Source organism: Ctenocephalides felis, unplaced genomic scaffold (assembly GCF_003426905.1).
Source record: "Ctenocephalides felis isolate EL2017-DRISC unplaced genomic scaffold, ASM342690v1 CF-g0.4_SCAFFOLD_00980, whole genome shotgun sequence".
In the NCBI taxonomy this organism is placed as follows: Eukaryota; Metazoa; Arthropoda; class Insecta; order Siphonaptera; family Pulicidae; genus Ctenocephalides; species Ctenocephalides felis.
Window position 1 is genome coordinate 130,415 of NW_020537134.1, and position 25,876 is coordinate 156,290.

General features: G+C 29.8%; 2 protein-coding genes across 2 annotated transcripts; one reads left to right on the top strand and one right to left on the bottom strand.

The window, feature by feature from the left end:
- Positions 1–5,666: 5,666 nt before the first annotated feature.
- Positions 5,667–23,724, bottom strand: LOC113365393 (protein SCAI-like). The gene is made up of 13 exons (XM_026606964.1): positions 23,627–23,724; positions 23,249–23,431; positions 23,044–23,142; positions 22,857–22,972; positions 22,422–22,560; positions 22,140–22,242; positions 22,003–22,069; positions 21,586–21,819; positions 21,265–21,484; positions 13,984–14,045; positions 12,227–12,472; positions 6,126–6,243; positions 5,667–5,919 (listed from the first exon to the last, which is right to left on the bottom strand). The coding sequence occupies exons 1-13, from the start codon at positions 23,722–23,724 to the stop codon at positions 5,667–5,669; spliced, it is 1,938 nt and encodes a 645-aa protein (XP_026462749.1).
- Positions 7,638–11,706, top strand: LOC113365390 (UDP-glucuronosyltransferase 2B7-like). Its single transcript, XM_026606960.1, has 6 exons — positions 7,638–7,715; positions 8,302–9,028; positions 9,342–9,564; positions 9,623–9,735; positions 10,172–10,278; positions 11,392–11,706. Exons 1-6 carry the CDS (start codon positions 7,684–7,686, stop codon positions 11,672–11,674), a joined length of 1,485 nt encoding a protein of 494 aa, XP_026462745.1. The 5' UTR covers positions 7,638–7,683; the 3' UTR covers positions 11,675–11,706.
- Positions 23,725–25,876: the final 2,152 nt, after the last annotated feature.

Sequence of the window (25,876 nt, forward strand, 5' to 3'; positions counted from 1 at the left end):
AAATTTTTTTGAAGTAAAACTTCTTTAGATTCGTTAACTAAAATTCATAAATGTATAAATAATAGTATTCATTATCACGTTTTTATTCATAAAATCGTATTCTACTCTTCAAGACCTTTCAAATGATACCCGACCTGCCTTAAAAACTCAATCAACATTTTTTGAAGTAAAACTTCTTTAGGTTCTTTTACTACAAATGAATACTTATCACGTAAATAATTATACTTATCACGTTTTTACTTATAAAATCGTATTATACTCTTCAAGACCTTTGAAATGATACCCGACATGCCTTAAAAACACAATCAAAATTTTTTTAAGTAAAACTTCTTTAGGTTCTTTTACTACACATTAATACTAATCATGTAAATGAGTATACTTATCACGTTTTTATTTATGAAATTAATATTGTACTCTTCAAGACCTTTGAAATGATACCGACATGCCTTAAAAACACAATCAAAATTTTTTGAAGTAAAACTTCTTTAGGTTCTTTTACTAAAAATGAATACTTATCACATAAATGAGTACATTTATCACGTTTTAATTATAAAATCGTATTCTACTCTTCAAGACCTTTCAAACAATACCCCACATGTCATAAAAAAACAATTTCAATTTTTTGAAGTAAAAACTTCTTTAGATTCATTTACTTTAAACGCAATAAAAGTAAGAGGACATTTACTATCAGAGTTAATTGATAATAAATAAAGAAAAATTCAGATTTTAGTATGAATGAGGTTTACAGAAGCATGGAAGACAAATTTTTGGGATCAATTTACCACATTTTAGCCAGGGGCTCTTTCTTGGTAAACAAAGCGACAACACTTACTACAATAGATGTAAATAGATATAAATCATCATCAAGTCTCTGGAAGCTATAGTTCATGTATAATTTAATAGTGTCTCAGGATAATCGAAACACTAAAACCACATCGATATGAAGAGTCTTCAATGTGGGTGCTCCAAAAGATTTCCTTATTTATAAAGACTTGAATGGATTTGTTCCTGTTAGAGAAGAATACTTGTTATAAGTTTTACCAATGTGAAGATTTATCGCAGAGGGAATTTGGAGTCTTATGGCAGAAGGAGATTGGAGTCTTGTCGCACAAAGAGATTTGTGGACCCCTCGCAGAAGGAGATTTGGAGTCTTATCATTTGGTGATAAAAATAGTTACTCGATTTGACGTTTGTAAAGTTTGTTCATCTATATCATTAATTTACTACCAGAAATAAAATACTTACCACATTCCAGTTCATAAGGGGGATCGTGCTTAATATCTTCTTCTATCGTTACTTCTGATTTAAAAATCTATTCAAAGAAGTCTCTAGACATAATTCTTCCTCAATTTCATCTTTTTTAATATCATCATCACCATTTGTATCAATTTCTTCTACTGTATACTCAATAAGTTCTTCTTTGATTTTTGAAACACTCGGAAACAACTTTATGTCCTCACACATGTTTAAATAATAAATTAACTTATTAACACTTAATTTAAACAAAATTCAACGTGCTTTAATACCTATTTTGAGTTATTTTAATGTTTATTTTGCCTAAAATATGTCACTGAATTGTTAAAACATCTTGATTGAACTGTCAGGAAACTGTCAAAGACGCCATGTTGGATAAATTTTAAAAACTTTAAATAAATCTTTTGAAATAATATTGACTTTTAAATAAATAATAAAAAAAGTATTTGAATTGAAAATGTATTTAATAACCTATAATTAACTTAATAAAAGTGTTGTTGCACTTTACAAATTCCATTTTATTTTTGTATGAAATGGCGCCGTATTTGAAATTAAAATATATGCTTAAGTTCAATATAATTAAGTAAAATAATAAATTAATTAATATTAAAGTTGAATATATTTGTTTAATAATATAATGGCATAACAAAGTATTGTTGCATTTTACAAATTGAAGTTAATTTGAAATTAGAATGGCGCCATATTTGAAATTTGAATATATGCATAAGTTCAATATATTTAAGTATAAAATATTAAATTGTAAATCTAATATATTATATTAACTTCTATCTAAATGCCAATAAAAATAAATATTAAGTTGAATATGTTTGTTTAATAAAATATTGACATAACAAAGTGTTGTTGCATTTTACAAATTCCAATTAATTTGATATTAGAATGGCGCCATATTTGAAATTTGAATTAAAGTTTAATATAATTAAATATAAGATCAATATAATTAAATACAAAACTAGTGGGGTTTGTGGCATCGTGCTTTTTCGGCAAATTGCTGGAACTTCCCGTACCGTAAAAAAATGTTCGAGGAATATTGAATGTTTTCAAATAGATTATTATAAATATTGTAACATTTTTTAATATTTATAAGAATTATATAAACTGAATTGCAAAGTTGAAATTATTTGTTTAAAGTAAATTAGAACTATAGTCAGAATTTAAGATAAAATCTGAATTATTTCGATATACAAAAAATAAAAAAAAGTTGAAACAAAATTTAAAATTAAATTAGAAGAATTAAATCGGACGATTAGTTCTCTCAAAAACTGGAATTTTTTGTACATTTAGCTTGAAATGGTTGGGCCTGCCATTGCCAAAAAATTATAACAACTTCTCCCAATCATTACTAATTGAATGTTTTTTAGATCATTCAAATCGGTTGCTCCGTTCTCTCAAAAACTCGATTTTATTTCTGCACTCTTTGCTCTTTATCTCCGTAACTGCTGGACCTGCCTTTGCCAAAAACTAATCAGCATATCTCCTTAACAATGGAAACGAATGTTTTTTAAACCATTGAAATCGGTTGATCCGTGCGCCCGAAAAACGTGACTGGAAATTTGTATTCATACATATATATATTAACACACCACATCCATTTTTTCTAGGTAAGTTCTTATGCCAAACGTTCAGAAACCTTCAAAACGTCGAGAAATGTAAAAAAATTTCAATTTCGATTTTCGGCCCATTACATATAATTGAATATTGTATGTTTAATAAATTATCATTATCATTAATTTAAAAAAGTGTTGCATGTTACAAATGAAGTTATTTTTAAATTAAAATGGCGCCATATTTGAAAGATCAATATAATAAATATAAAATAATAAATTGTAAATCTAATAAATTATATTTTAAATACGATTAAATGTATATTTAATAAATATAATTATACTTAATTAAATTAACAAATTGTTTTTGCATTTTACAATTTCAATTATTTTTAAAATAAAATGGCGTTATTTGAAAGTAATCGGTTTATCCGCTTTCGTCAATTAATTTTTCCACTGTTTTTTCAATTTGTTTATCCGTAAATTATATATATAATATTACCATTATTATAAATTTAGATTCAATTGAGCCTAAAAAAAGTTTTCATCCTCACAATAAAACTCTAATTTTTTATTTTATTTGGAAAAGCGATTTATATTGATTAATATAGTTATATATTTGTATTTATATATGTACCTAGATAAATTATATATATATATATATATATATATATATATATATAATGCCATAAATAGTTGAATAAAATTATAGCTAATTATATCATTAAAGCTGTATTGTATTTTTGTCAGTGTATGATTTCTTTTATAGCAATGTGTTTATTATAATTTTAATATTTCTATTTATATATAATATAGTGTTTATATATTAATTATATGTATATATTTATATTTATTTTACAATTTTGGTTATAAGTTCGAAGAATCTTTTCAATATCATCGAAAATGATAATAGAATTGTTATAATAGATTGATGTATAATATATATATACATACATATATATATATATATATATATATATATATGTATGTATGTGTGTGTGTATTAGTATATTCATCACTCTATTCTGTAATATTTCATTGAAAATTACAAACGTTTCGAGACTATGGTTTGTGCCATCACCTATATAAAAAAACCACAATAAAGTTTAAATCTTTTTATTTGTTTCTAATTTTACACTGATGATAGCATAAATTTTGGCCACGAAACGTTCGTAACTTCATTTAATAAATAACAGTTCCAAAATATAGAGTGTTGTATACACAAATTAATAATTAACAATCCATTATTGCATTTCTATTCAATTTATATTAAATAAATCGTTTTATCTTATAAAATAATATTTTACACTATTTTGTTTCATACAGTTCTAACATACGCCACTAGACTGCGCATCTGTCGTAACAATGGAAATAATTTTTTTATAATAAATAACAAATAATTGAATTAATCATCTAGAAGAAAAGTCAAACAATACTTTAAATTTATAAAATACATCAACATACAAGGTAATGTCTAGAATTTGTTTAAAAAAATAAAAGAAATTGTATCTGAAAAATATATATTAAAATTTGTTTTAAAATATTATAAAAGCTGGATTTAAAATAGGAAATTCATAAATTTGCATATTCTTAAAGAATTTAAATTAATTTAATTTAATTTTTAAGCTCAAAAAAAATTGTTCAAAAAAGTAAAAAACAACTTTTATTCGTCGCCATCTTGAATTTGTTTTGCGACTTACTTCACTACGTTGTTTCTACAGTGAGTACCAACAGCAGCACGAAAACATTTTAAAACAACAAAAAAGCCAAATAAACCAATTACCAGTTATCAACGTACATTTATACTAATATTATTTAAATTTTATAAACCATAATCTTCCTTAAATTATTATATTACGCAGTCTAGTTGGCTTATGTCTTTCGAGCAAAGATTCGAACCTCGTCCCATGTGATTTCTACTACTACTTGGGTGTCAGAACACAATTTTTGTTTCGTGGAAGATAACGAATTTATATTTATATTTATATTTAATTATAATTTAAGATAGTGGAAGAAAGGCGCAGGTGATTGATGCTGAGGAAAGGACGAGTACTTTGTCGATATAGAGAATGGTAATAATATATGTATATATATATATATATATATATATATTAACGCATACATATAGCAGATGTGTATTACGATATTTTAAAAACCTAACTAACTTATTATAATATCATGCATTTCTTTATTTATAGAGACGTTGTCTAATTTTAGAGTTGTGAGAAAGTTTGCAAAAAGTTTTTACCAAAAATATCAAAAAACAATATTAATAGATAATGACAATAGTAATTATTAAGCTCAGTTATTCCATTGCACCTTTTATTTAGCGAAGATCTGAACCAAACACAAGAGGCTTAGCAAAGTTACAACCCTAATAATAGTTATAGAGATTAACTTGAAAAGTAAGATGGTTAGATTATTGTAATATTTGATAGCAAATAAAAAGTTTGTGTAAACCATCAATATATAAATATTTTAGCAAAGGTGTAAACCTTCAAAACTACTATATACTATGTTTTTTTTTTGAATAAAATTCTATGTACTTGGTAAATAATCTTACCAGTTCTCAATTTACAAATGAATCATCAATAAAGTGTCCAATCTAGTTTGCATTTATGTCACATCAATTTAGTTTAGTTTTATATATTACTCTCCATTTTTAAGTATAATGGTTTGAAAATAAGATAGATATTGGTTCAAAGCTTGGATGTTGATTCAAATCCTTGCTAAAAGGTAAAATTTGCAGCTAATCATATAATCAAATAAGATATTGTTTTCACTTGTCACTTATCAACCTTCACCTTTACTTTCTCACAACTCACGTCCCATGTCCTCCAAAGCGTATCATCATTCCTGTTGCATCATTTCACTCCTGGCAACATGTTGCCTCCTACCAGTGTCTCTTTCCCAAGATGAGACTCCACCAGTGGCGCCAGATTGGACGCCTGTAGGTGGTGTCGATAAAGAGGCCCCAGTAGCCGCCCCGGAATCGTCTTCCGAGAAATGACTCCTGGCATCCAATTGTTGGGCTAGCTGCAATACTATCTGACCCAAAGCGGGGTGCTCCAGCAGATCTGGGATTGGCAGAGGAGGGCTACACCTGGTAAAGAAATAAATGATAAAGGTAACTAGAATTTTGTAGTTATGGTCAGGAAGAATAGATGGTCGCAGAGACAATCCTTATTGATAGAAATGACTCATCCAAGACATCAACTTATCCAAGTTATGCACCGACTCTATTCGCTGTTGCACTGCCCCCTTTTGAGATATGTTTACTATATTAAATTACATTTAATTTTTACTCACTTTGGCCGAAATCTTCGACTCCTGAATCCTCGATGGAGCCTCAAGACGTTGTCGCAGAAAACAAATCTTAAAATCAGAGTCCTTAGATATTCATCTCCGAAGAAGTGCAGATAACCTTCTGAAAAAAATAAATTATAATATAAATTTTTAGTTATGTTATTGGCCACCACTGTTTTAATGAGATGTAGTAAATAAATTAAATTAAAAAATTTGTGCCACATAATTAGATGATTACACAATTTTTCTAATAAGATTAATTTCAATAGCTTTGTTTATCTTATCACTTATAAGATAATACTGTTTTCTTCAATAGTGTGAGGGCTGGTCATACATTAGTGTGCAAGGAAATTATTATTCTTAAAATATTTACGGTTTATTTTATAAATTTGCTCTCTTGTTAATTAATAAGATTCATTTAGAATTTGAAGTAGAAGTTTATGATTTTGCCAGAAAATCCGACTTACTAATTTTATATTTTCACGACGTTTATAGTCATTCTGAATCATCTCACACCAAAATTGTGAAAAATATGTTTGTGTATATATGATTCATTTTTTTTTTTTTTTGTCGATGTTATTTCCTAACCTAATTGGAAAAATAAAAAGCCATTCGATGTAACCCGTACATTTGTTTTTCACCACCTTCGGTCTAGTCGTTTTTTTACATCTAAAAGTCAGAAGGGATACAATTTTTTGTCCACGATTTCAGGTGCAAGGATCAACCGATTTAAATGGTTCAAAAAACATTCAATTCTTATTGAGAGGGAGATGCGCTGATCAGTTTTTGGCAATGGCAGGTCCAGCAGTTTTGGAGATACGGAACAAGAGTGCAGAAAATAGAAATCGTGTTTTGAGAGAGAGACGGAGCATCCGATTTGAATGATCCAAAAACATTCAAATTGTAATGGTAGGGAGAAGTGGTCAATTGTTTTTGGTGGAGGCAGGTCCAGCCGTTTTGGAGATATGGAGCTAAATGTGCAAAAATAGCAGTTTTTGAGAGAATTAAGCATCTGATTTGAATGATCCACAACATTCAAGATGGGGAGAAGTGATGATTAGTTTTTGGCAAAGGCAGGTCTAGCCGTTTCGGAGATACGGAACTGAATAAAAAAAGGCAATTTTTAAGAGAACTAAGCATTTTAATTAAACAATTCAAAAAACTTTTTGCTTGTAATGATAAAACAATTGCTATTGGGATAAGATTTTTTTTTTAGTATCAAAAAAATAAGTTGAAATTTTTTTAATATATATAATTTTTTATTTTAAATAACCGGTCATTTACCAACACTGTTCCATTTTAAATAAAAATCTAATCGCACTATCGATAACTGATAAAGACAACAAGGGAATACAAAACGCTTGCAGATAAAAAACTAGCTATTCATTTTTACATAATGTATTGATTGATTGGTTCCATTATTATTTTTGTTTATTTTTATTTTAATATTTTTTCAAAAATGGTAATTTTTAATTTATTTTTATTATTTCTTTTAACATTTTTTAATGTTGTGGAAAATACTGAAAGTAAAAATGATGTAAAAGGAAATATTTTGTGCCTGATGCCAATGGCATCGAAGAGTCATCACATCTGGTAATACTGATAAATTATAAATTTTTGTTACCATGGCAACTTCTTGGTATTCACTTAACAAAACATGAGTGTAATAATATAAATAAAATAAAAAAACATAATAATAAAAAAAATGCGTTAATAAGAGAGCAATCTTATCCGAAAATGGAACTTAAGATAGTCTTGCCAAATAAAATAGTTAAAATATATTCTTACAAAAAAAGAGAAGTGTACTGACTAGCAAACTGGTTCTCCAGATAATAAAACTCGACTGACAAAAAATTTTTGACCATAATTCCGACCTATGCAAAGTTTTAATTCATTGACATCACTTTACTTAATCAGATTGCCCGTCAGTAGAGTTTTATTTATCATTTTCAAATACAGTCTCAGATTGGTCGTCAGTAGAGATTTTTTTCTCAGAATTTATGTCTTTGATCAATTCAAAACCTTAATTCACCGACTTGGTAAAGTTCAATTTACCAGATTGCACGGCAGTAAACTATTGTTTAGCTTCACGTGAAAAGCTAGTTTATTCAAGAATTGACCAAAACGTCCTAGAAGTATAATCAAACATGCTCTATAGTTATTTCAATTTTTTTTCCAGGAATCGTTCCATAATGGTCACCCTGGCCAAAAAAGGCTACAACATAACAGCATTAAGCGTCGACATCGACCCAGAACCAACCCCTAATCTGCACTACCTCCACGCTGAAGGCGTTTACGATGCCGTCCAGAAAATCTTCAACGCCTCAGGCAACCCTGAAGAATTCCCCGAAATGAGCATACCTGACGGAATAAAAATATTCTACCAATACATAACAGTTTTATCCGATGCTGTGATGAAGACTACAGGCTTTAAGAAACTTTTAGCGTACCCTGATGACTTCAAATTCGACTTGGTCATCGTTGACTACACAGGCTTGCCTGACACCTTCGGCTTTGTCCATAAATTTAACAATCCACCAATAGTCGGCATCTCGGCGTTCATGACCCCACCGAATACTTACGAACTGACAGGCAACCCTGTGGTCCCTAGCTTGTTACCATTCTACAGCAGTTTCTTTCCTGGTGATATGAACTTTTGGCAGAGATCGCTGAATGTTTATTACTACGCTCTGGATTCGTATTATAGGCGGTTGGCAGTTGAAAATGTAGACCAAATGGCTAGGGTCTATTTTGGAAACACTTTGCCTTACTTGGGTGATTTGGAAAAGAGGCTGGAGTTGGCGCTGGTCAATAGTCATCCTGGAATGGATTTACCCGAACTGCTGTTGCCTAATACGATACAGGTCGGCGGGCTGCAGGTTAAAGAACCGAAACCATTGCCAGAAGTAAGATAATAGACTTTTGAAAAAAATGTTTGCACCACACTCTGGTTCCATTCATCTACATCTACATTTCAGACCTTCTACATCCTGTAACACTTCCAACTTCCATGGTAATCTTGTAAAAAGCCTTCAGACAGTAGAAACTGGCAGTTTCGTTTATTTACCATCACAGTGATGGCGGTTTCTCTTCCTCGCCATCACTTTAGCACTACTGCTTCCATTATCAGTTTCTCTAAATTTGCTCCAGATTAACCTCAATGCAGTTTTAAGCAACACAAAAAGTTTCTTTACCCAGTAGAGTCTTTTTCTTTCCCAGCACATCAACAACTTCTTCAACTCCGCAAAAGAAGGCGTAGTCTACTTCAGTTTAGGAACCAACGTCAAATACAACATGATGAGCGAAGAAAAACTTCAAATGTTCGTCCGAGCTTTGGCAAAGTTTCCCGACCATCATTTTTTGTGGAAAACAGAAAGAACCGATTTGAAAGTTTCCAAAAATGTTATGCTGACAACATGGGCTTCTCAAAATGACGTCTTGGGTAAGATGGATGGATGGATCGAGTTCAGATAAGATGATAAGATTGATGTTGTTTTCAGGACATCCAAAAACAAAGTTGTTTATGTCTCATGGTGGATTGTTGAGTTCTCAAGAGACAACTTGGCATGGTGTTCCGACGTTGATTATTCCTTTCTTTGCTGACCAGTTTACGGTAAGATGCATCTTCAATACTAATTAAGTGGTTTGCTTTAAGAAATTAAAGTATTTGTATATTATCAAAAGCTTTTTAGCAATATAGAATTGCTCTAAAATTTGATGATGTTGCTAAATGTTCATACTAATCGCATCGTCTACAATTTAGAAACAATATAAAAAGTAAAAACCCTTGTATTCTTGTATTATTTTGTACAGAGTTATAGAAAACTATATTCATATTAATCGAAAGCTTTGAAAATTATGGAAAAATGACAATGTGATGCTATTTTCATGCGCATATGGCAACACAACAAGATTTTTTATCGTATTCCATTGAAAACAAGATCATCAATTGCACTAATTGATTTTAAAGTTATTATTTTTCAATATGTTTACATTTATTATTATTATTGTTATTATCATTAATTAATAAAGATGTATTTCGAATGAAGAATGCAAAAAAAGCTGTGGACGCAGGAGTCGCCGAACAAATACTAATTCCAACGGTGACGGAAGAAGAAATCGTCGAAAAGTTGAGACGGATGCTAACGAGTACGAGGTTGGTAACACTGTGCAGTGCATATATTTATATATATATATATTTTTTGTAGAGTTTCGAACAAGAATCCAAAAATAATACAAAATAAAAAAACAAGAAAAGTTTTTAATAAACAATTTCTTTATTTAATTATTTGTTTACTGTCAACGTTTCGGAACTAGGTGGAGAGTTGTCTTATTCTCTTGAATGTTTCTAACAGTGTCAACATTAGATCAGATCACAACCTATTACATGATTCATATTTAAATTTTTTACACTTTTTGACAAACAATTAATATCGACTTCATTTTAAGTTCAATAATTTAAGTATTTACACCCTAACATGAGAAAAAAACACACACATACAATCTCACAGTTCTCGTTTCAAGTGTTTACACGTGTTACATATGAATCCATCAAATACAGTTTAGTTCGCTTCCAAAAGCCAATAGTATAACTTCGAATACAATATTATTTGTTTTCAAATAATAATTTTAAAAAGACAACACTTTTAGTAATTTTGATTTACAAAAGTTAACTATTCGGCGGAAAAATAACTCACAAATTCATTTTTTGTCAAAAATTCTTGTTTAGTGAAAAAGTGCTAACGTATATTCAAACATACAGGTAATTAATTCAATTTTATCATTAATCCTTTCTTAAAAAATTTTTCCATAACTTTCAAAAAATTTCTATTATTTTTAATATCCTGTTCTAATAATCCACTCATTTATTTTTATCATTTTCATTTTGATCATATTATCATATTTCTGTACATTATTATTTGTTACAATTAATTTATTATTTAAGAAAAATCTATTTTCTTAATATTCTTAAACATATTGTTTGCTTAAATCTTATCAAGATCATGTTTCTTGACAGATGTCCTGAAGATGGAACGTACCTAGTTCCGAAACGTTGACAGTAAACAAATAATTAAATAAAGAAATTGTTTATTAAAAACTTTTCTTGTTTTTTTATTTTGTATTATTTTTGGATTCTTGTTCGAAACTCTACAAAAAATATACACAAATCCAAGACTCTACCATTCAATATATATATATATATATATATATATATATATATATTCTGACGATGGGAAGATTTAGTTACCAAAACGTCTTTCGTTTCCAGCTATCGCGAAAAGATGTCGCTGCGATCGTCTCGTTTCCGAGATCGCCCGAGGCATCCGCTAGAAGAGGCGACGTGGTGGTGTGAATACGTGCTAAGGCACAAAGGTGCCCCCCACCTGAGGTCTCGGGCTGCCGTTATGGGGGCTCCCACACTCTTCATGTGGGACCTCGTGCTCGTGTGGCTCGGATTGTTCTTGGGAGGAGCCTTTTTAGTGGTTTTGGGACTCAAAAAGATATTTTATCCAAAGGAAAATGAGAGCGCAAAGTATAAGAAGTTGCATTGAGTGTAATTTGTAGATTTCGAATAAAAATTATTTAAAATAGAAAAAAAGTATTCAGAAGTTAGTTATCATTATCAAAGGTGTGCTCGTTGTTAAATTCCATTGTATGTTTTAGTCCCTCTCCTGTTTCCCAATTCACTCTCATACTAATGCTTTCATGTTTTCTTGTCATGTGCTTCTGCTTTCAGTTCCTTGCATTTTCTGTAGCCTAAATAATTCCTCGTGTACATTCTGTATTTCTTCTATGTGACCTTACATGGTTCTTTCCCCCTTATATGTCCAACCCTGTTTTCTGCAGTGTTTTTCCCCCTGTTGTACTTTCCCATTCAAACATGTGCCTCTGCTTTAAATTTCCTGTAGTTCCTGTTATCACCCAAAAAGTTCGTTATGGCATTCTGTTGTACTTACAGTTTACCTTTACATTTCTATTTGTTTTTTGATCGCAACGTATAACAGACTCTCATTTCCAACCCAGTTTCTTATTCAGACAGTAGAATAGTCTTTCGTTTCCTTGTTCACAGTGAATTTCATAAATAAATTACGAATATAACTAACCTTTCTCCGCCTCCCCGATTCCTGCTCCCGTTCCGTCCTGCTGCATATCAGCAGCGACACCAGCGCCGCTGGAGGAAGCGGTGTGCGACAGCATCAGTCTTGTCACCTCGGACGCAAACCTATCGTACTGAGAGCGACATCTGTCCCATGTGTGGGCACTCAAATCTACTATGTGACAGCAGCGACACAGGGCGAGCAGCGGCGAATGAAGAAACAGGGTGAAGAGGGACCCGTCACGTTGTAAATCTGGATAAAAAAATATAAATATATAAATATATATATATATATATATATATATATATATATTAGTGATGTGCCGACTCGAAAATTTCCTGATTCGAGTGATTCGAATCAGAAAAAAACCTGATTCGAATCATGATTCGAATCAATTCGAATCAAGTTCATATATGAACAATTATAATTTAAGAGAAGAAATAATATCATTTTAATAATTTTATAAGTGAAATAATTAATTTAGTAAGCAATTAATTCCAAAAAGTACAGAGATGAATACATTTATACTATATATATAATAATAAACTAGCTACAAATATAACTAATTTTTCAAGTGAATTTACAGTAAAATATAACCAAACACTTCTCTATCACTAAAGCATATAAAACAATATTCTTAATCTTACGTTGAACGAATGCATGTGTATATTATTGATTGTTTAGATCTAATCTAAACAGGGAGCTGAATCTAACGTCTTACGAATGACTTAAAATTCAATCCACTACTGTAAAGATTGATATTATTTCATTTGTGTGAATTTGCCATTACTTGCATAATTAAAATATAATAATTTTGTATGTGTATAAAACTCGTTGTGTAGTTTATTTTGATAATAATTAAAATCTAAATCGCGTATTTATTATCTAAATGAGTTTTTGATATTTCATGAACAAATTTGCTCTCAGCGCTTAGTCAAAAATAAACAAACACTCAAGACCCATACGCACTGCATCTCCATAAGTCGATATGCTAAACACGGACACATGTTTCGAACTCAAGTCGGAATAATTCATAACGACTTGAAGTCGGGATAAGTCGGTTTGAGTCATAGGAACTCGAATCAATTCATAACGACTTGAAGTCGGGATAAGTCGGTTTGAGTCATAGGAACTCGAATCAATTCATAACGACTTGAAGTCGGGATAAGTCGGTTTGAGTCATAGGAACTCGAATCAATTCATAACGACTTGAAGTCGGGATAAGTCGGTTTGAGTCATAGGAACTCGAATCAATTCATAACGACTTGAAGTCGGGATAAGTCGGTTTGAGTCATAGGAACTCGAATCAATTCATAACGACTTGAAGTCGGGATAAGTCGGTTTGAGTCATATGAACTCGGATGAATTCATATCGACTTGAATGCGGTTAAAGTCATATAAATTGGAGTCGGGTGATACATTTAAGCGTATTAAAGGCGGGTGACTCGCATGATTTAATTCAAGATTTATTTTTTATATTTATTATTATTATTATTTATATTTATTATTATTATTATTTATATTATTATAATATTGAATTAAATTAAAACATTTTTTTTTATATTTATGAAAATTTGTGTTCACACATGTTTTATCACAGTAAATATTTCGCGGCTTGATACGAGTTGATTCGAATCAAGTAAAATCTGATTCGAATCAAGTCGTTAAAGGCTTGATTCGAATGATTCGAATCACTTGATTCAACTTGGCACATCACTAATATATATATATATATATATATATAACACGTTATTTTGATTTACCTTGAAATGCAGGAGGAATGTCTTGAGGTGATAATAATGCTACTAGTGGTTGGCCGAAGTATCTGAAAAATAAATAAAAATTTATAAAAATATAAATTAAATATATGAGTATTGTGTTTTAAATATATATTTTGAAAAAAATATTAAAAAATAAACTAATTAAAACTAATTAAAAAATAAATTAATTAAAAGTATTAATATAATAATTAATAAAACAAATAATTATTTAACATATTTATCAAAAAATTCAATAGTTACACCAAATCAATGTTCTTCTTTATATACTTACTTTAATTATGTTTATAATAAAAAAGCATAATTAAGAATAATAAAAAAAATTAACACTATGAAGTTGTCAACTGATATTCAAAAATTAAAATTAATTTTAATAAGCATTTAATTTGGAAATATTTAATTAAAAACTTTAAAATAATTTTCCTTTTTTAATATTTACTTTAATAAAGTTTTAATTTAAAAATAAAAATTGAGACTCTTCTTTTATCTATGAATTAAGAAACATTAAAAAATTTAACACTATGAAGTTGTCAACTGACATTGAAAAATTGAAATTAATTTTAAATTAATATTAAGTGTATTTAATTTGATAAGAAATTAATTAATTATTTTAAATTAATTTTGTTTATTATATATTTTTCTTAATTGTGTTTTGAATTAAAAAAAATTAAAAATTCAACACTATGAAGTTGTTAACTGACATTCAAAAATTAAAACTAATTTTAAATAATCATTAAACGTATTTAATTTTATAATAAAATAATTTGTTGTTTTAAATTGATTTTATTTATTATATATTTATAACAATTGTGTTTTAAATTTAATACAAAAAATATTTTATAAATGTTAAAAACTTAACACTATGAAGTTGTCAACTAACTTTCAAAAATTGAAATTGATGTTAAATAATCCTTTAACATTTATTGATGTTAATAAATAATGTTTTTATTACCAAATGTATTTAATTTGGTAATAAAAATCATTTTGTTATTTTAAATTAATGGCGTTTATTTGATATTTACTTTTATTGTGTTTTAAATTGAAAAACAATAATTAAAATGTATTAAAAAATTTAGCATTGTGAAGTTGTCAACTGATATTTAAAAATTAAAATTAATTTTAAATAATTATTAAACAATTAAGAATTAATTATTATTCAATTTATTATTTTAAATTGATTTTGCCTAATATATATTTACTTTAACTGTGTTTTAAATTTAAATTAAAATAAAATATTAAGAAATTTAACACTGTGAAGTTGTCAACATATAAAAATTAAAATTGATTTTAAATAATTATTAATTGTATTCAATTTGGTTATAAATAAATTCATTACTTTAAATTAATGTCGTTTATTATATATTAATATAATATATATACTTTAATTTTGTTTTGAATTTAAAAAATAACGATACCTCACCTTAAATGTAACCACTGACACCTGTCAATAGCCCTTTATGTTTATTTGATTAAGAATAAAATCTTTTGCCAATTTTTATAAACTTATCAACTCAACAGTAATATATTATATTTAAATAACACACATATAGATTTAATTAAATAATTATAAAAGCCGAAAATTAAAATTTAACATCCAATAATTCAAATTCATAAAGCCCGTCATGCCGCCATTTTAGATTTGTAGAAACATTTGGTTTTGTGCACAATTTGTTTGTGAGTATTTTGATATTAATAATATAAAAGTGATTTAAACAAATTAATAAATATTTGTTATATATTTAAACTATATAATACGTGATAAGATTAATTTTAAGATGTTTATGGAGTGACAAGTGTGTTTATTTAATTTCTAGTTGTGTAAATAAATAAATGATGTGTTAGGTTAGGTTAGTAACGCCTGTCAAATAATCTTTGATTTTTTCATATTTATTTAATAAATAATAAAATTCTTAAATAATTTATAAATTTAAACTTAGCGATTATATATTATGTTTAAATAACAAACTTATCAGTATAATTTATTAATAATATAATTTTAGACAAATTAAAATTTATATCACAACTGTCAAAAATCCTCTTCGGCAAAGTTTGTGTGAAAGTTTTTTTTTTAATTTTTAATAGTTTAAGTGTAATTTAAACAAATTATAATAGTTGTTTGATATATATTATAATAGGAAAGATTATTTTAAACGTTTATTAAGTGGTAAGTATGTTTATTTAATTTATATTTGTTGACATTGTATATAGATAATATTTTGAGGTTAGGTTGAAAATACATTTTTAATTTTACACAAAAAATAAAATTGTGTCTGTCTTATATTTGTTTTCTTAAGCACTTGCTATTGGATTTTAATTTATATTTTTACATCCTTTTCATTTTTATTAAATTCCATACTTAACATACATTTTCTTTATTACAACTGCCTTTGCTTAATAATTCATTTATATTCATTTTCTTTCATTAATAAATTGTTTACCCTTACATACACTCGATTAAAATAAATGCCTTTATGTAATAATTTATTCCATTTGTTTATATTCACTAATTTCTTCTTGTATTGCAGGTTGATGGCTACCGAAGGGGTCAGCGAGAGAATTAAAAGTCTGAGGAGTCCTGTCTTAATAAATAGTACGACTTTTAGTATCATTATTAGTGCAATTGAAACAAAAACTGTCTTTTAATGTTGAAAATACATCCATGATGATTGAAGCAAGTTATGGTCTAACGTCAGATTTAAAAAGTCAAGATGGTCCTGGGAAAAGACATACATGGTAAGCCCCCTTACTTTGTCAAAGTAAATACAACTCCTCTACTTTTCTGATGACATGATATAGATACAACAATTTTGTCCAGTCATTAAATAATAAAATTAATTAACTGGTCTAATAAAATTAACTGGTCATTCGGTCATCTAATGAATATCGTATAAGAGATTTGAAAGTCTTTAGAGACTTATATTATTGAATAGTAAGTCTTTTGTGTAGTCTTTTCATATATTTTAAGTTCCTTAATATTGTGAGTGAAGTTTAAACACAAACTATCGATTTGTGATGAAAATACATCCATTGTGGCTAGAACAAATTATGTTTTAATGTCAGATAGTCCCCGCAAGAGATGTGCCACCCAAGACGATGCTCCACATGTCACACAAGACAAAAGTTTAATATTTTGAAGTAAAACTTCTTAGATTCGATTACTATAAATGCCATCAGAGTATATATTTTTGACAAGTCACTTAGTTAATTTGTTTACATAATTTTAGTTTTGATATTTGATACGAAATTTGAAGAATGATTCGAAACTCATAGTCAAATATTTTAATATTCTTTAATACAATTTAACATTTTAATATTTTTTGCTATAAAAAATCAATGCAATTTCATTAATAAAATCATATTCAGCTCTTCAAGACCTTTGAAACGATATCCCACATGCCATATAAAACAAAAATTTAGTTTTTTGAAGTGAAACTTCTTTAGGCTCGATTACCAAAAATGCCCTAAGAGTGTATATTTTTGACAAATCACTCAGCTAATTTGTTTATATATTTGTAGTTTTATATACAAAATAAAATGTATGACTCCAACTCGGACAGTTCAATAGTCTTTATAATATAATTTAACGTTTTAATGTTTTTGCAAAATAGTAGAATATATACTGAAATATTATTATTAAAATCATATTCTATTTTTTTAGACCTATCAAACGATACCTCACATGTCATATAAAACAAAAATTTAGTTTTTTGAAGTGAAACTTCTTTAGGCTCGATTACTATAAATGCCATGTTAATAGTGTATATATTTTTGACACATCACTTAATTAATTTGTTTATGCAATTGTAGTTTAAATTTTTGATATCAGATGAGAATTCATTTTTAGATATTTCGATATTCTTGAATACATTTTAATATTTTTGCAGAAAAGATTTATCGCATTAATATCGCATTGCAAAAAATATTAAAATGTATTAAAAAATATTGAAATATTTGAGAATGAGTTCTGAATCATACTTTGTCATCTAAAACTTCAATTACATAAATAAATTAACTGCGTGATTTGTCAAAACTATACTCCTTTATGGCATTTATAGTAATCGAGTCTAAAGAAGTTTTGCTTCAAAAAACAAAATTTTTGTCTTATGTGGCATGTGGGGTATCGTTTGAAAGGTCTTAAGAAGTAGAATCTGAATACTGGAATAAAATATTAAATTTTTCAAGTTTATGGCATTTATAGTAATCGAGTGAAGAAGTTTTACTTCAAAAAACCAAATTTTGTTTTTATGTGGCATGTGGGGTATCATTTGAAAGGTCTAGAAGAGTACAATATAATTTTAAAATAAAATTGCGATAAATATTCTCCCTTTGCAAAAAATTTTATAACTTTAAATTTTATTAAGAAGAAAATTAAAAAAATTGACAATGTATTTCGAATTATACTTTAAATTTTGCCATCAAATAGTAAAACTACAAAAACTTAAGCAAATTAACTAACTGATTTGTCAAAAATATACTCTCTTATGGCATTTCTTGTAACCGAGCCTAAAGAAGTTTTGCTTCAAAATGTTAAACTTTTGTCTTGTGGCATGTGGGGTATCGTTTGAAAGGTCTTGAGAAGTAGAATATCAAGATTTGAATAAAATATAGATTTTTTTAAGTTTTTGTACAAAATTAAATAATTAACCAGTAAAGTTATAAAGTACTCATAAATTACTACATTGCTTTCTTATCATGTTTTATTTTTAAAAATATGTACATATCAGGTTTTTATATATTTGATTTTCATAAGTCATACATTTTACAATAAAATTATATATTAATCAATGATTATTCTTCATATGTGACACCATAGCATCAGACCTCGTAAAAGCCTTCCCACACTTCTCGCACTCATGCGGTTTATCTTTATTATGAATCCTCATATGTCTAGTTAAGCTCCCCGACTGACTAAAAGCCTTTTTGCAAACTTTGCAATCGAAAGGCTTCTCTTTCGTGTGCACTCTTTGATGCTTTGACAAAATGGCTTGTTGTGCAAAAGCTTTATTACAGATATCACAACGATAGGGCTTTTCGCCTGTGTGAATCCTTAAATGTTTCTTTAAAGAGTGTCTCGAGCTTACGAACATGTTGCATATGTGGCATTTCCATAATTGTGATCTTTCCCAGCATTTATAGGTGTGGTTTTTGTAGGAATTGAGAGTCGGGAAGACGTTGAGACAACTTGTACATGAGTACGAGGTTGTGGAGTTTGTTTTTGATACAAGGGGGATGCTAGGCTTTTCTTGTCTTTGACAAGTATGTTTTCATTTTCTTTGTCCCTGTTGTGTCCACGGACATGTGTAAGGAGTTCAGTTACATCCGTGTATTGTTTTTCACAAATGTCACATACAAAATAGCATTGGGCATGTTCTTCCGAAGACTCTGCATCTTTTTTTGTGTGGTTTTCTAAATGTTTGAAGAAAGTTGAGGCTTTAGCAAAGCTTTTGTCACAAACTCCACATTTGTGAAGACTTTTGTCTTGATTATGTCTTTCATTATCTTGAATACTAGGCTTTTTTACTTTGGCATGTTTTGGTATACTTTCAGCGCTCATTTTACTTGTTTAAAACTTTGTCAGTATATAAAACTATTTAAATATGCGTCATAGAACTTCTATTATTTGTTTATAATAGCTCAATTTATGTTTATATTCGTAAATAAACAGAATTTCATCACTTTTATAAGGTTTTGCTGAGCACTGCATTTTTTCTGCACTTTGACAGTTCTTCAAAATGGCGTCCAAGATAAATATCGATTGCAAAAAATTATTTAAATTTTATTTAATTAATTTAATTCATAGTTTATAGATTAATTAATAAATATGGCACGCAAAAGTATATTATAATAATTTTTTACATTATTAATTATTATTATAGATAATTAAATTTTGACTGTTGTCACTTGACAGTTTTCAATATGGCGTCACGTCAAAATATCGATATTTTTCTGCTCCAATAAATATTACGCGCGAATAATTTATTAAATTAATATAATTATTATAAATATGCGTAATAAAATGTATATTATAATAATTTACATTATTAAGTATTATTATAGTTAATTAAATTGTCATAGTTGACACTTGACAGTTTTTTTAAAATGGCGTAAAGCATATATATCGATTATAATAATTTATTTTATTTTAAATCAATTAATTTAATTCATATATTATATTCATATATTATTAGTGTGTATGTGTGTGAGTGAATGACATAAGCCAAATAGCTCATAGAATAGTTATGTATTCTGATTGCTATTGAAAATAAAAATTAAAAAAAAAAATATATATATATATATTATATTAATTAAATTATAATTATATTACGAATATAAATTATTTATGATTTACACACTTATCAATATATTTAAATTATTATAATTGTGACTTGACAGTTTTCAAAATGGCGTCAAGCATACATTTGGATTGTAATAATTTATTTAATTTTAATTAAATTAATTAAATTAATAATATATTCATTATATTATGATTACATTACGAATTTAAAATTATTTAATTATGACACAATTTCTTCTTAATATTGTTAATTAGATTGTTGTTGTTGTCACTTGACAGTTTTGAAAATGGCGTATCCCAAAAATATCGGTATATTTACTGTTTTATTTTTAAGCGATTTTGAATAAAAAAAAATTATAATAATTATTACTAATGGCATAAATAATTTATTATATTTTTATTATTTAATATAAAACGCACTTTTTTATAAATATTTGAGATGACAGTTTTCAATATGAACAGTCTGAGTTTCAAGTCAATACTTTAAATTTTCTAAAACTACAAATAAATAAACAAATTAACTAAGTAATTTGCTAAAAATGTACACTCTTTAGTTGCATTTATACTAATCGAGCCTAAAGAACTTATACTTCAAAAAACTAAATATTTTTTGTATGGCATGTTTCAAAGGGCTTGAAGAGTAGAATATGAGTTTATTTTTTAAAACTATGAATGTAAAAAATATAAATTCTGATAGTTTCAAAATAGCGTCGAGCATATATATCGATGTATATTATATTATCGCATATATATTATTCATAATCTCATTTACTTACTTTGGAATATTTTAATCGTAAATAAATTTATCATAATGATTCCACGTTCCGATTAGAATATTAAATTTATCCTCAGTATACCATAAAAACTATCAAATTAATAAAAATTTCCATGTCGCATCGGCATTTTATATGATATTCTTTTCCCCTGAAGATGACAAGAAATTATCTCAAGACGTATCTACTATCACTTACCTCGGTATGTTCTGAAACGCGAACGAATTGTCTGAATCGACAACCAGGAACATGGGTCTCCTCGTGAAAGGGTAGAGGTCCCCTGGGTAAAGGCAGTGCGGGTCCTTACCATGCCCCATGACGTCATCGGTATGGCAGTGTGGGGGCGCTCGATGATGGTGCGACGGCGGGGGCGTATCACGTTTTGTAGAAGTCACGACGCCACCAGATTCATAACCAACTGCAGAAATAAGACACAAGAGTTCCTGGTTGAAGTTTTTTATTTCTACTTCTACTTACTCTCGTCTGTGCTGGACTGAACCTTCCTTCCGTTGGTTCCACTTGATGCTCCAAAGCAGGCGTCTGCGGAGAGGTATAGTAAAAGCGCGCCCCCTTGGGGCAACTCTCTGCTGCCTGCTGCTAAGAATAGGAGTAGTTGTGCCAAAGTTGGAGCATAGAGTAAGTACTTATGTGGGTTTTCGCCTATGAGGGACGTCGAACGGTAGGACGGGGGACCACCTGAATGATGGTGCCTCCGGGAACGCGAGGAGTAATGGTGACCATTTTCTGCATAACCTGGAAACAAACATAGATAGTTGTATTGTTGTTTTGGAAATCGATTTCCTTGGTTACCTTTAGGTCCATAAGACATGCTGTTAGAACCTGGTAAAGCTCTGGTTCCTGCAGGACTACCTTGATCGTATCCAGGACCTCCAATCAAGTCCTGGTGATGGTGGTGTTGTACAGACACCAAAGAACCTCCAGGCTCGCGTTCTAAGGTTTGAAGCATTCTGTACATGTCGGCAGTTATTTCAGAAAATTTTACCTAAAAGCAGAAAGATAATTATTGAATCTTTAAATTTACTATTTGTTTTATTATACTGCATTAGTGTTACCTGATCACATCTATTTCCGACTAGAAGCGCCTCTTGTAACGTCAGGTTCATTAAAGGGCGCTCTGTATGTGGTAAAGGCGGAGGCGCCGTTAAGGGACCCAATCTGAAAACAAAATATAAATTGTGATTGACACATTTGGTTTGTACAGAACCTTGCCTACATAATGTGCTTCCTCAGTTAACAATGGTAATCAATACCTTAAGTTGGTCCTACTAAAATACTAAAACTCTTCCAGTTTTGGTATTTTGTACAGAACTCTCATTGTATAGGTTATTATTTACCTGTGGGAAAGGATCACCGGTCCTGTATCAGGATGAACAACCTGAAGTAGGCCTTCGGCCTTCAGGAAACATTTTGCTTCGTCCAGTACTAACATCCACTCGTGCCTATCTTCAGCTGCGTAGGCTGCACTGTAGTCACCTAGTAAAGTCATCATACTTTAGTAATAAGATAGAGCCATTTGTTATTATTATAGGCTTATGGAGAAATCTTCACAATGGTGGAATCTTAATATTATTAGGGAAAATTGAATTGATGTAGATTTGATAGATTCAAGAGCATTTCTGGTGATTGTGTTGACTTAGATGAAAATCCTCAGTGCAACTGATGGATATGGAAAGGTTCTGTGAAACTTTGGTAAAATTGAAATTAGCAAGTGTGCAATTTGGTAAAAGATACCAGGACAGTCTAGAAGGAAGATTGTTTTCGTAGCTTACCTATATGTCTGTCTAACTCCTGAACGAGTTCCCTCGCCAGTTTCATTTTCTTTAGCAAAAGACACACCATGATGAATCTTGCATAATATCTTAATTTTTTCACCATTAAATCAGACCTGGAAAAATTCAACGTCAAAAACCATGCGATGCTGTTGACAATTTAGTGGTTTTAGTAAGATAGGCTCACCTATCTTCTTTGAGAGCCCTTGAATAATAGGCGCGCCCCCTTATGGCTGCATAGAACGAATAGGCTTCGTTTAGGTAACTTGTTTCACTAGTCCTTAAACTGCAGATAAAAAAAATCGTTTAAGCCAAAATCGAAACAGAGATTTACAATTTTTATCATAAAGGCGGTCAAATTGTACAATCGAATAGTTGTCAATTTTACTTACTAGTAGTGATAATACAGTTGTCCAATTTTGCTGGCTATCTCTCCAATTTGCCATCTTTTGAGTCCGTACTTCCGATCCAGAATCGGTCGATGTTGCTGTTGGAATTTCCATAATCTTGTGTAGACGTCGAACGTTCGTCCGAAGTAGGCCTGCCATTGTCTGTGACCATACTGAGGAAGATCTCTGCAGCAGATTAAGTGAAAATTTAGGACTGAGGTTAAGATAACACTACTAGATGAGAGCTTTGGTGCATTAAGAAAGGAAACTATTTTATAGATATTGTTTAACCAAGTGTGTTCTAAATTTAGGAATGGGGTTTAGTAGTTTTTACTGAAAAATTAATATGATAAAAGTAGATTAGTAGTTTTATATTTTTACCTGAGTCCATTAAACAGTTGCTTAGACTTCTCCAGCAGGTGACAAAACTCCAAGACCACTTTGCGGTCCGGATCTTCCGGTCCGGACATCGTAACCATCACGCGACCACTTCCACTCCCACTCCGATATCGTCTAGAACGTCCACTCTGATAATGTCTCGGTCCACTTTTTCTAAAATCCCTTTCAACTGGTACATATGCATCTAAACTGGAACCACGCACCAGATATTTATCAGGAAACTGCCCGTGTCGGCTCTGGTAACAGAACTCGTCCGTTCCTAAATAGTCAGTCGGCAAACTCTGGGTATAATAATCGTGAATTCGATCATGCGATGTAGCAGTACCATAAAATTTGGAGTCACAGTAATCGTTGATGCTAGGGGCATAAGGATCTACAGTATCAGGATCAAGGTAGGAGGATGAGGCACGTCTTTCTACTAAATCTAGTGAATCGTCACGTCCTAACCATCTGTCATCGAAATCACTAGAATCTCCGCGTGGTAAATGCTGTCCTCTGATAATTGTACTACGTAAAGGTCTACTTGGTTGATCGCTTGCGATCCAATTATCAACTTTTACTAATGACTGTTGGTAATCGGGGTAATAGTCACAAAGGTTTTGTTGGAAACTTAAGTAATCACCAGAGAAGTCTTGATTGTCATCTAAATAAACATCATCACTCTCTTCCTCAAAATAGTAACTATGATCTTGTTGACGAATGTATCCTCTAGGATCACTAGATCGTCTATGATCTCTATCCTGCTGGTGGATTACTTGCTCACTGCGCCACTTGCTTCTCTCTGAATCACTTGGTTCAACTTGGTCGTAGAACTCTTGGCTTCTTGGTTTTCTTTCACAATGATCACAAGTTTTAATCCGATCATAAGATTTGTCCTTGCATCTATTCTGTTCGTATAACTGATTTTCTAAAATCTCACATATAACTTGATCACTGTGCCATCTTGCTTGATCACTTTTGCGTCGTGCAAACTCCTGGTTGCTGGGATCACTGAATTGTCTTTTATAATATCTAGGATCACTGGATCTTCTATGATCGTTTGGGATTCCCTGGTCGCTCTTTCTGCGATTGATGTAGTTAAGTTCCTTCTCGTTATTTTTGTGGTCGCTGTTTTTCCTAAATTTTGATGGACGATCACGATCACTATCGGATTTTTGGTGGTCGCTTTGATCACTGTTTTGGCGGTGGTTGTTTTTGGAAGTTCGATCTTGGGATGATCTTCTTCGTTCACATTCAGTTCTGACGCAAGGGTCACTTGATTTGCGGTTGCAACAGGAGGCGGAGCATCTGGAATAAGAGCAAGATCAGGGTCAAATGTCAGGATTTTTTTTACTGGTTTCTAGTAAGGATTCCTTACCTGCGTTCTGTGTCAACTAAATCGCTGGTGGAGTAATATCTAAAATTATTGGACCGCGAAAATAACTTCCGCTTATCAGCTGGTGTTGTGAAGTCTACTTTTTTATTATTCTGATTATTTTCGACGTTTTCTGAATAACGACGTTTCGTATCAGCATTGGATTCTAAGGAACTGCTTTTGGCACCTTCACTGCACCTCCTGGGAAAACAAATAAAACCATTTATATTTCTTGTTTTGGCTTGCTTTTTTCCTATTTTGACCTTTATTCTTTTACCTTGGTTGACAAAGTATTCCTTTTGTAGTTCCTTGTTTTGACGTGTGATCTGTAGATGATCTGCTGTCTTTTCTTGGTGAGTTTTGGTTCGGTCTGTTGGTACTTGTTGTTGTTGTGTTGGTGTTTCTGTTAGAGTGAGATGGGGAGGATTTTTTATCGAGGCTTTCTTTTCTTTGTTTCGATACTGCGGACCTGGAAATTTTTTTAGAATTGTAATGAGAACTTACCTAAAATCTTTATTTATGCGTAGTTGTTGGCGAAATTCGGAGAAATTTGAGGTTCATATTATTGTTTAGACATATGGTGTTTAAAATAGATTTTTGCTACTAGTGGTTGATTTTATCCTTCATTAGACATGATACTTGTAAACGAAACGTTTGTTAATTTGTTAAAAAGTAAGGAAAGCTTTGTTGCACCAATAAAAATCTGTGTCAACTGCAATAATTTCATAGTAAATTAAAATTTTCTTGAAGATTTGCATTCTACTCCTCGAGACCTTTCAAACGATACCTCACAAGCAATATAAAGGATACCACTTATATTTTTGAAGTAAAACTTCTTTAGACGTAAAATTAAAATCATGTGACAATTGTTTCAGTTT

Excerpts from the sequence above, each read along its gene's own strand:
- LOC113365390 (XM_026606960.1), top strand. The coding sequence starts at position 7,684 with ATGCCAATGGCATCGAAGAGTCATCACATCTG. Across the intron at positions 9,565-9,622 it reads TTCTCAAAATGACGTCTTGG|GACATCCAAAAACAAAGTTG; the intron begins GTAAGATGGATG and ends TGTTGTTTTCAG. Across the intron at positions 9,736-10,171 it reads TCTTTGCTGACCAGTTTACG|AATGCAAAAAAAGCTGTGGA; the intron begins GTAAGATGCATC and ends TTTCGAATGAAG.
- LOC113365393 (XM_026606964.1), bottom strand. The coding sequence starts at position 23,724 with ATGGTTACGATGTCCGGACCGGAAGATCCGGACCGCAAAGTGGTCTTG. Across the intron at positions 22,070-22,139 it reads TCGGAAATAGATGTGATCAG|GTAAAATTTTCTGAAATAAC; the intron begins GTAACACTAATG and ends TTCTGCTTTTAG. Across the intron at positions 5,920-6,125 it reads AGTCGAAGATTTCGGCCAAA|GTGTAGCCCTCCTCTGCCAA; the intron begins GTGAGTAAAAAT and ends TTTCTTTACCAG.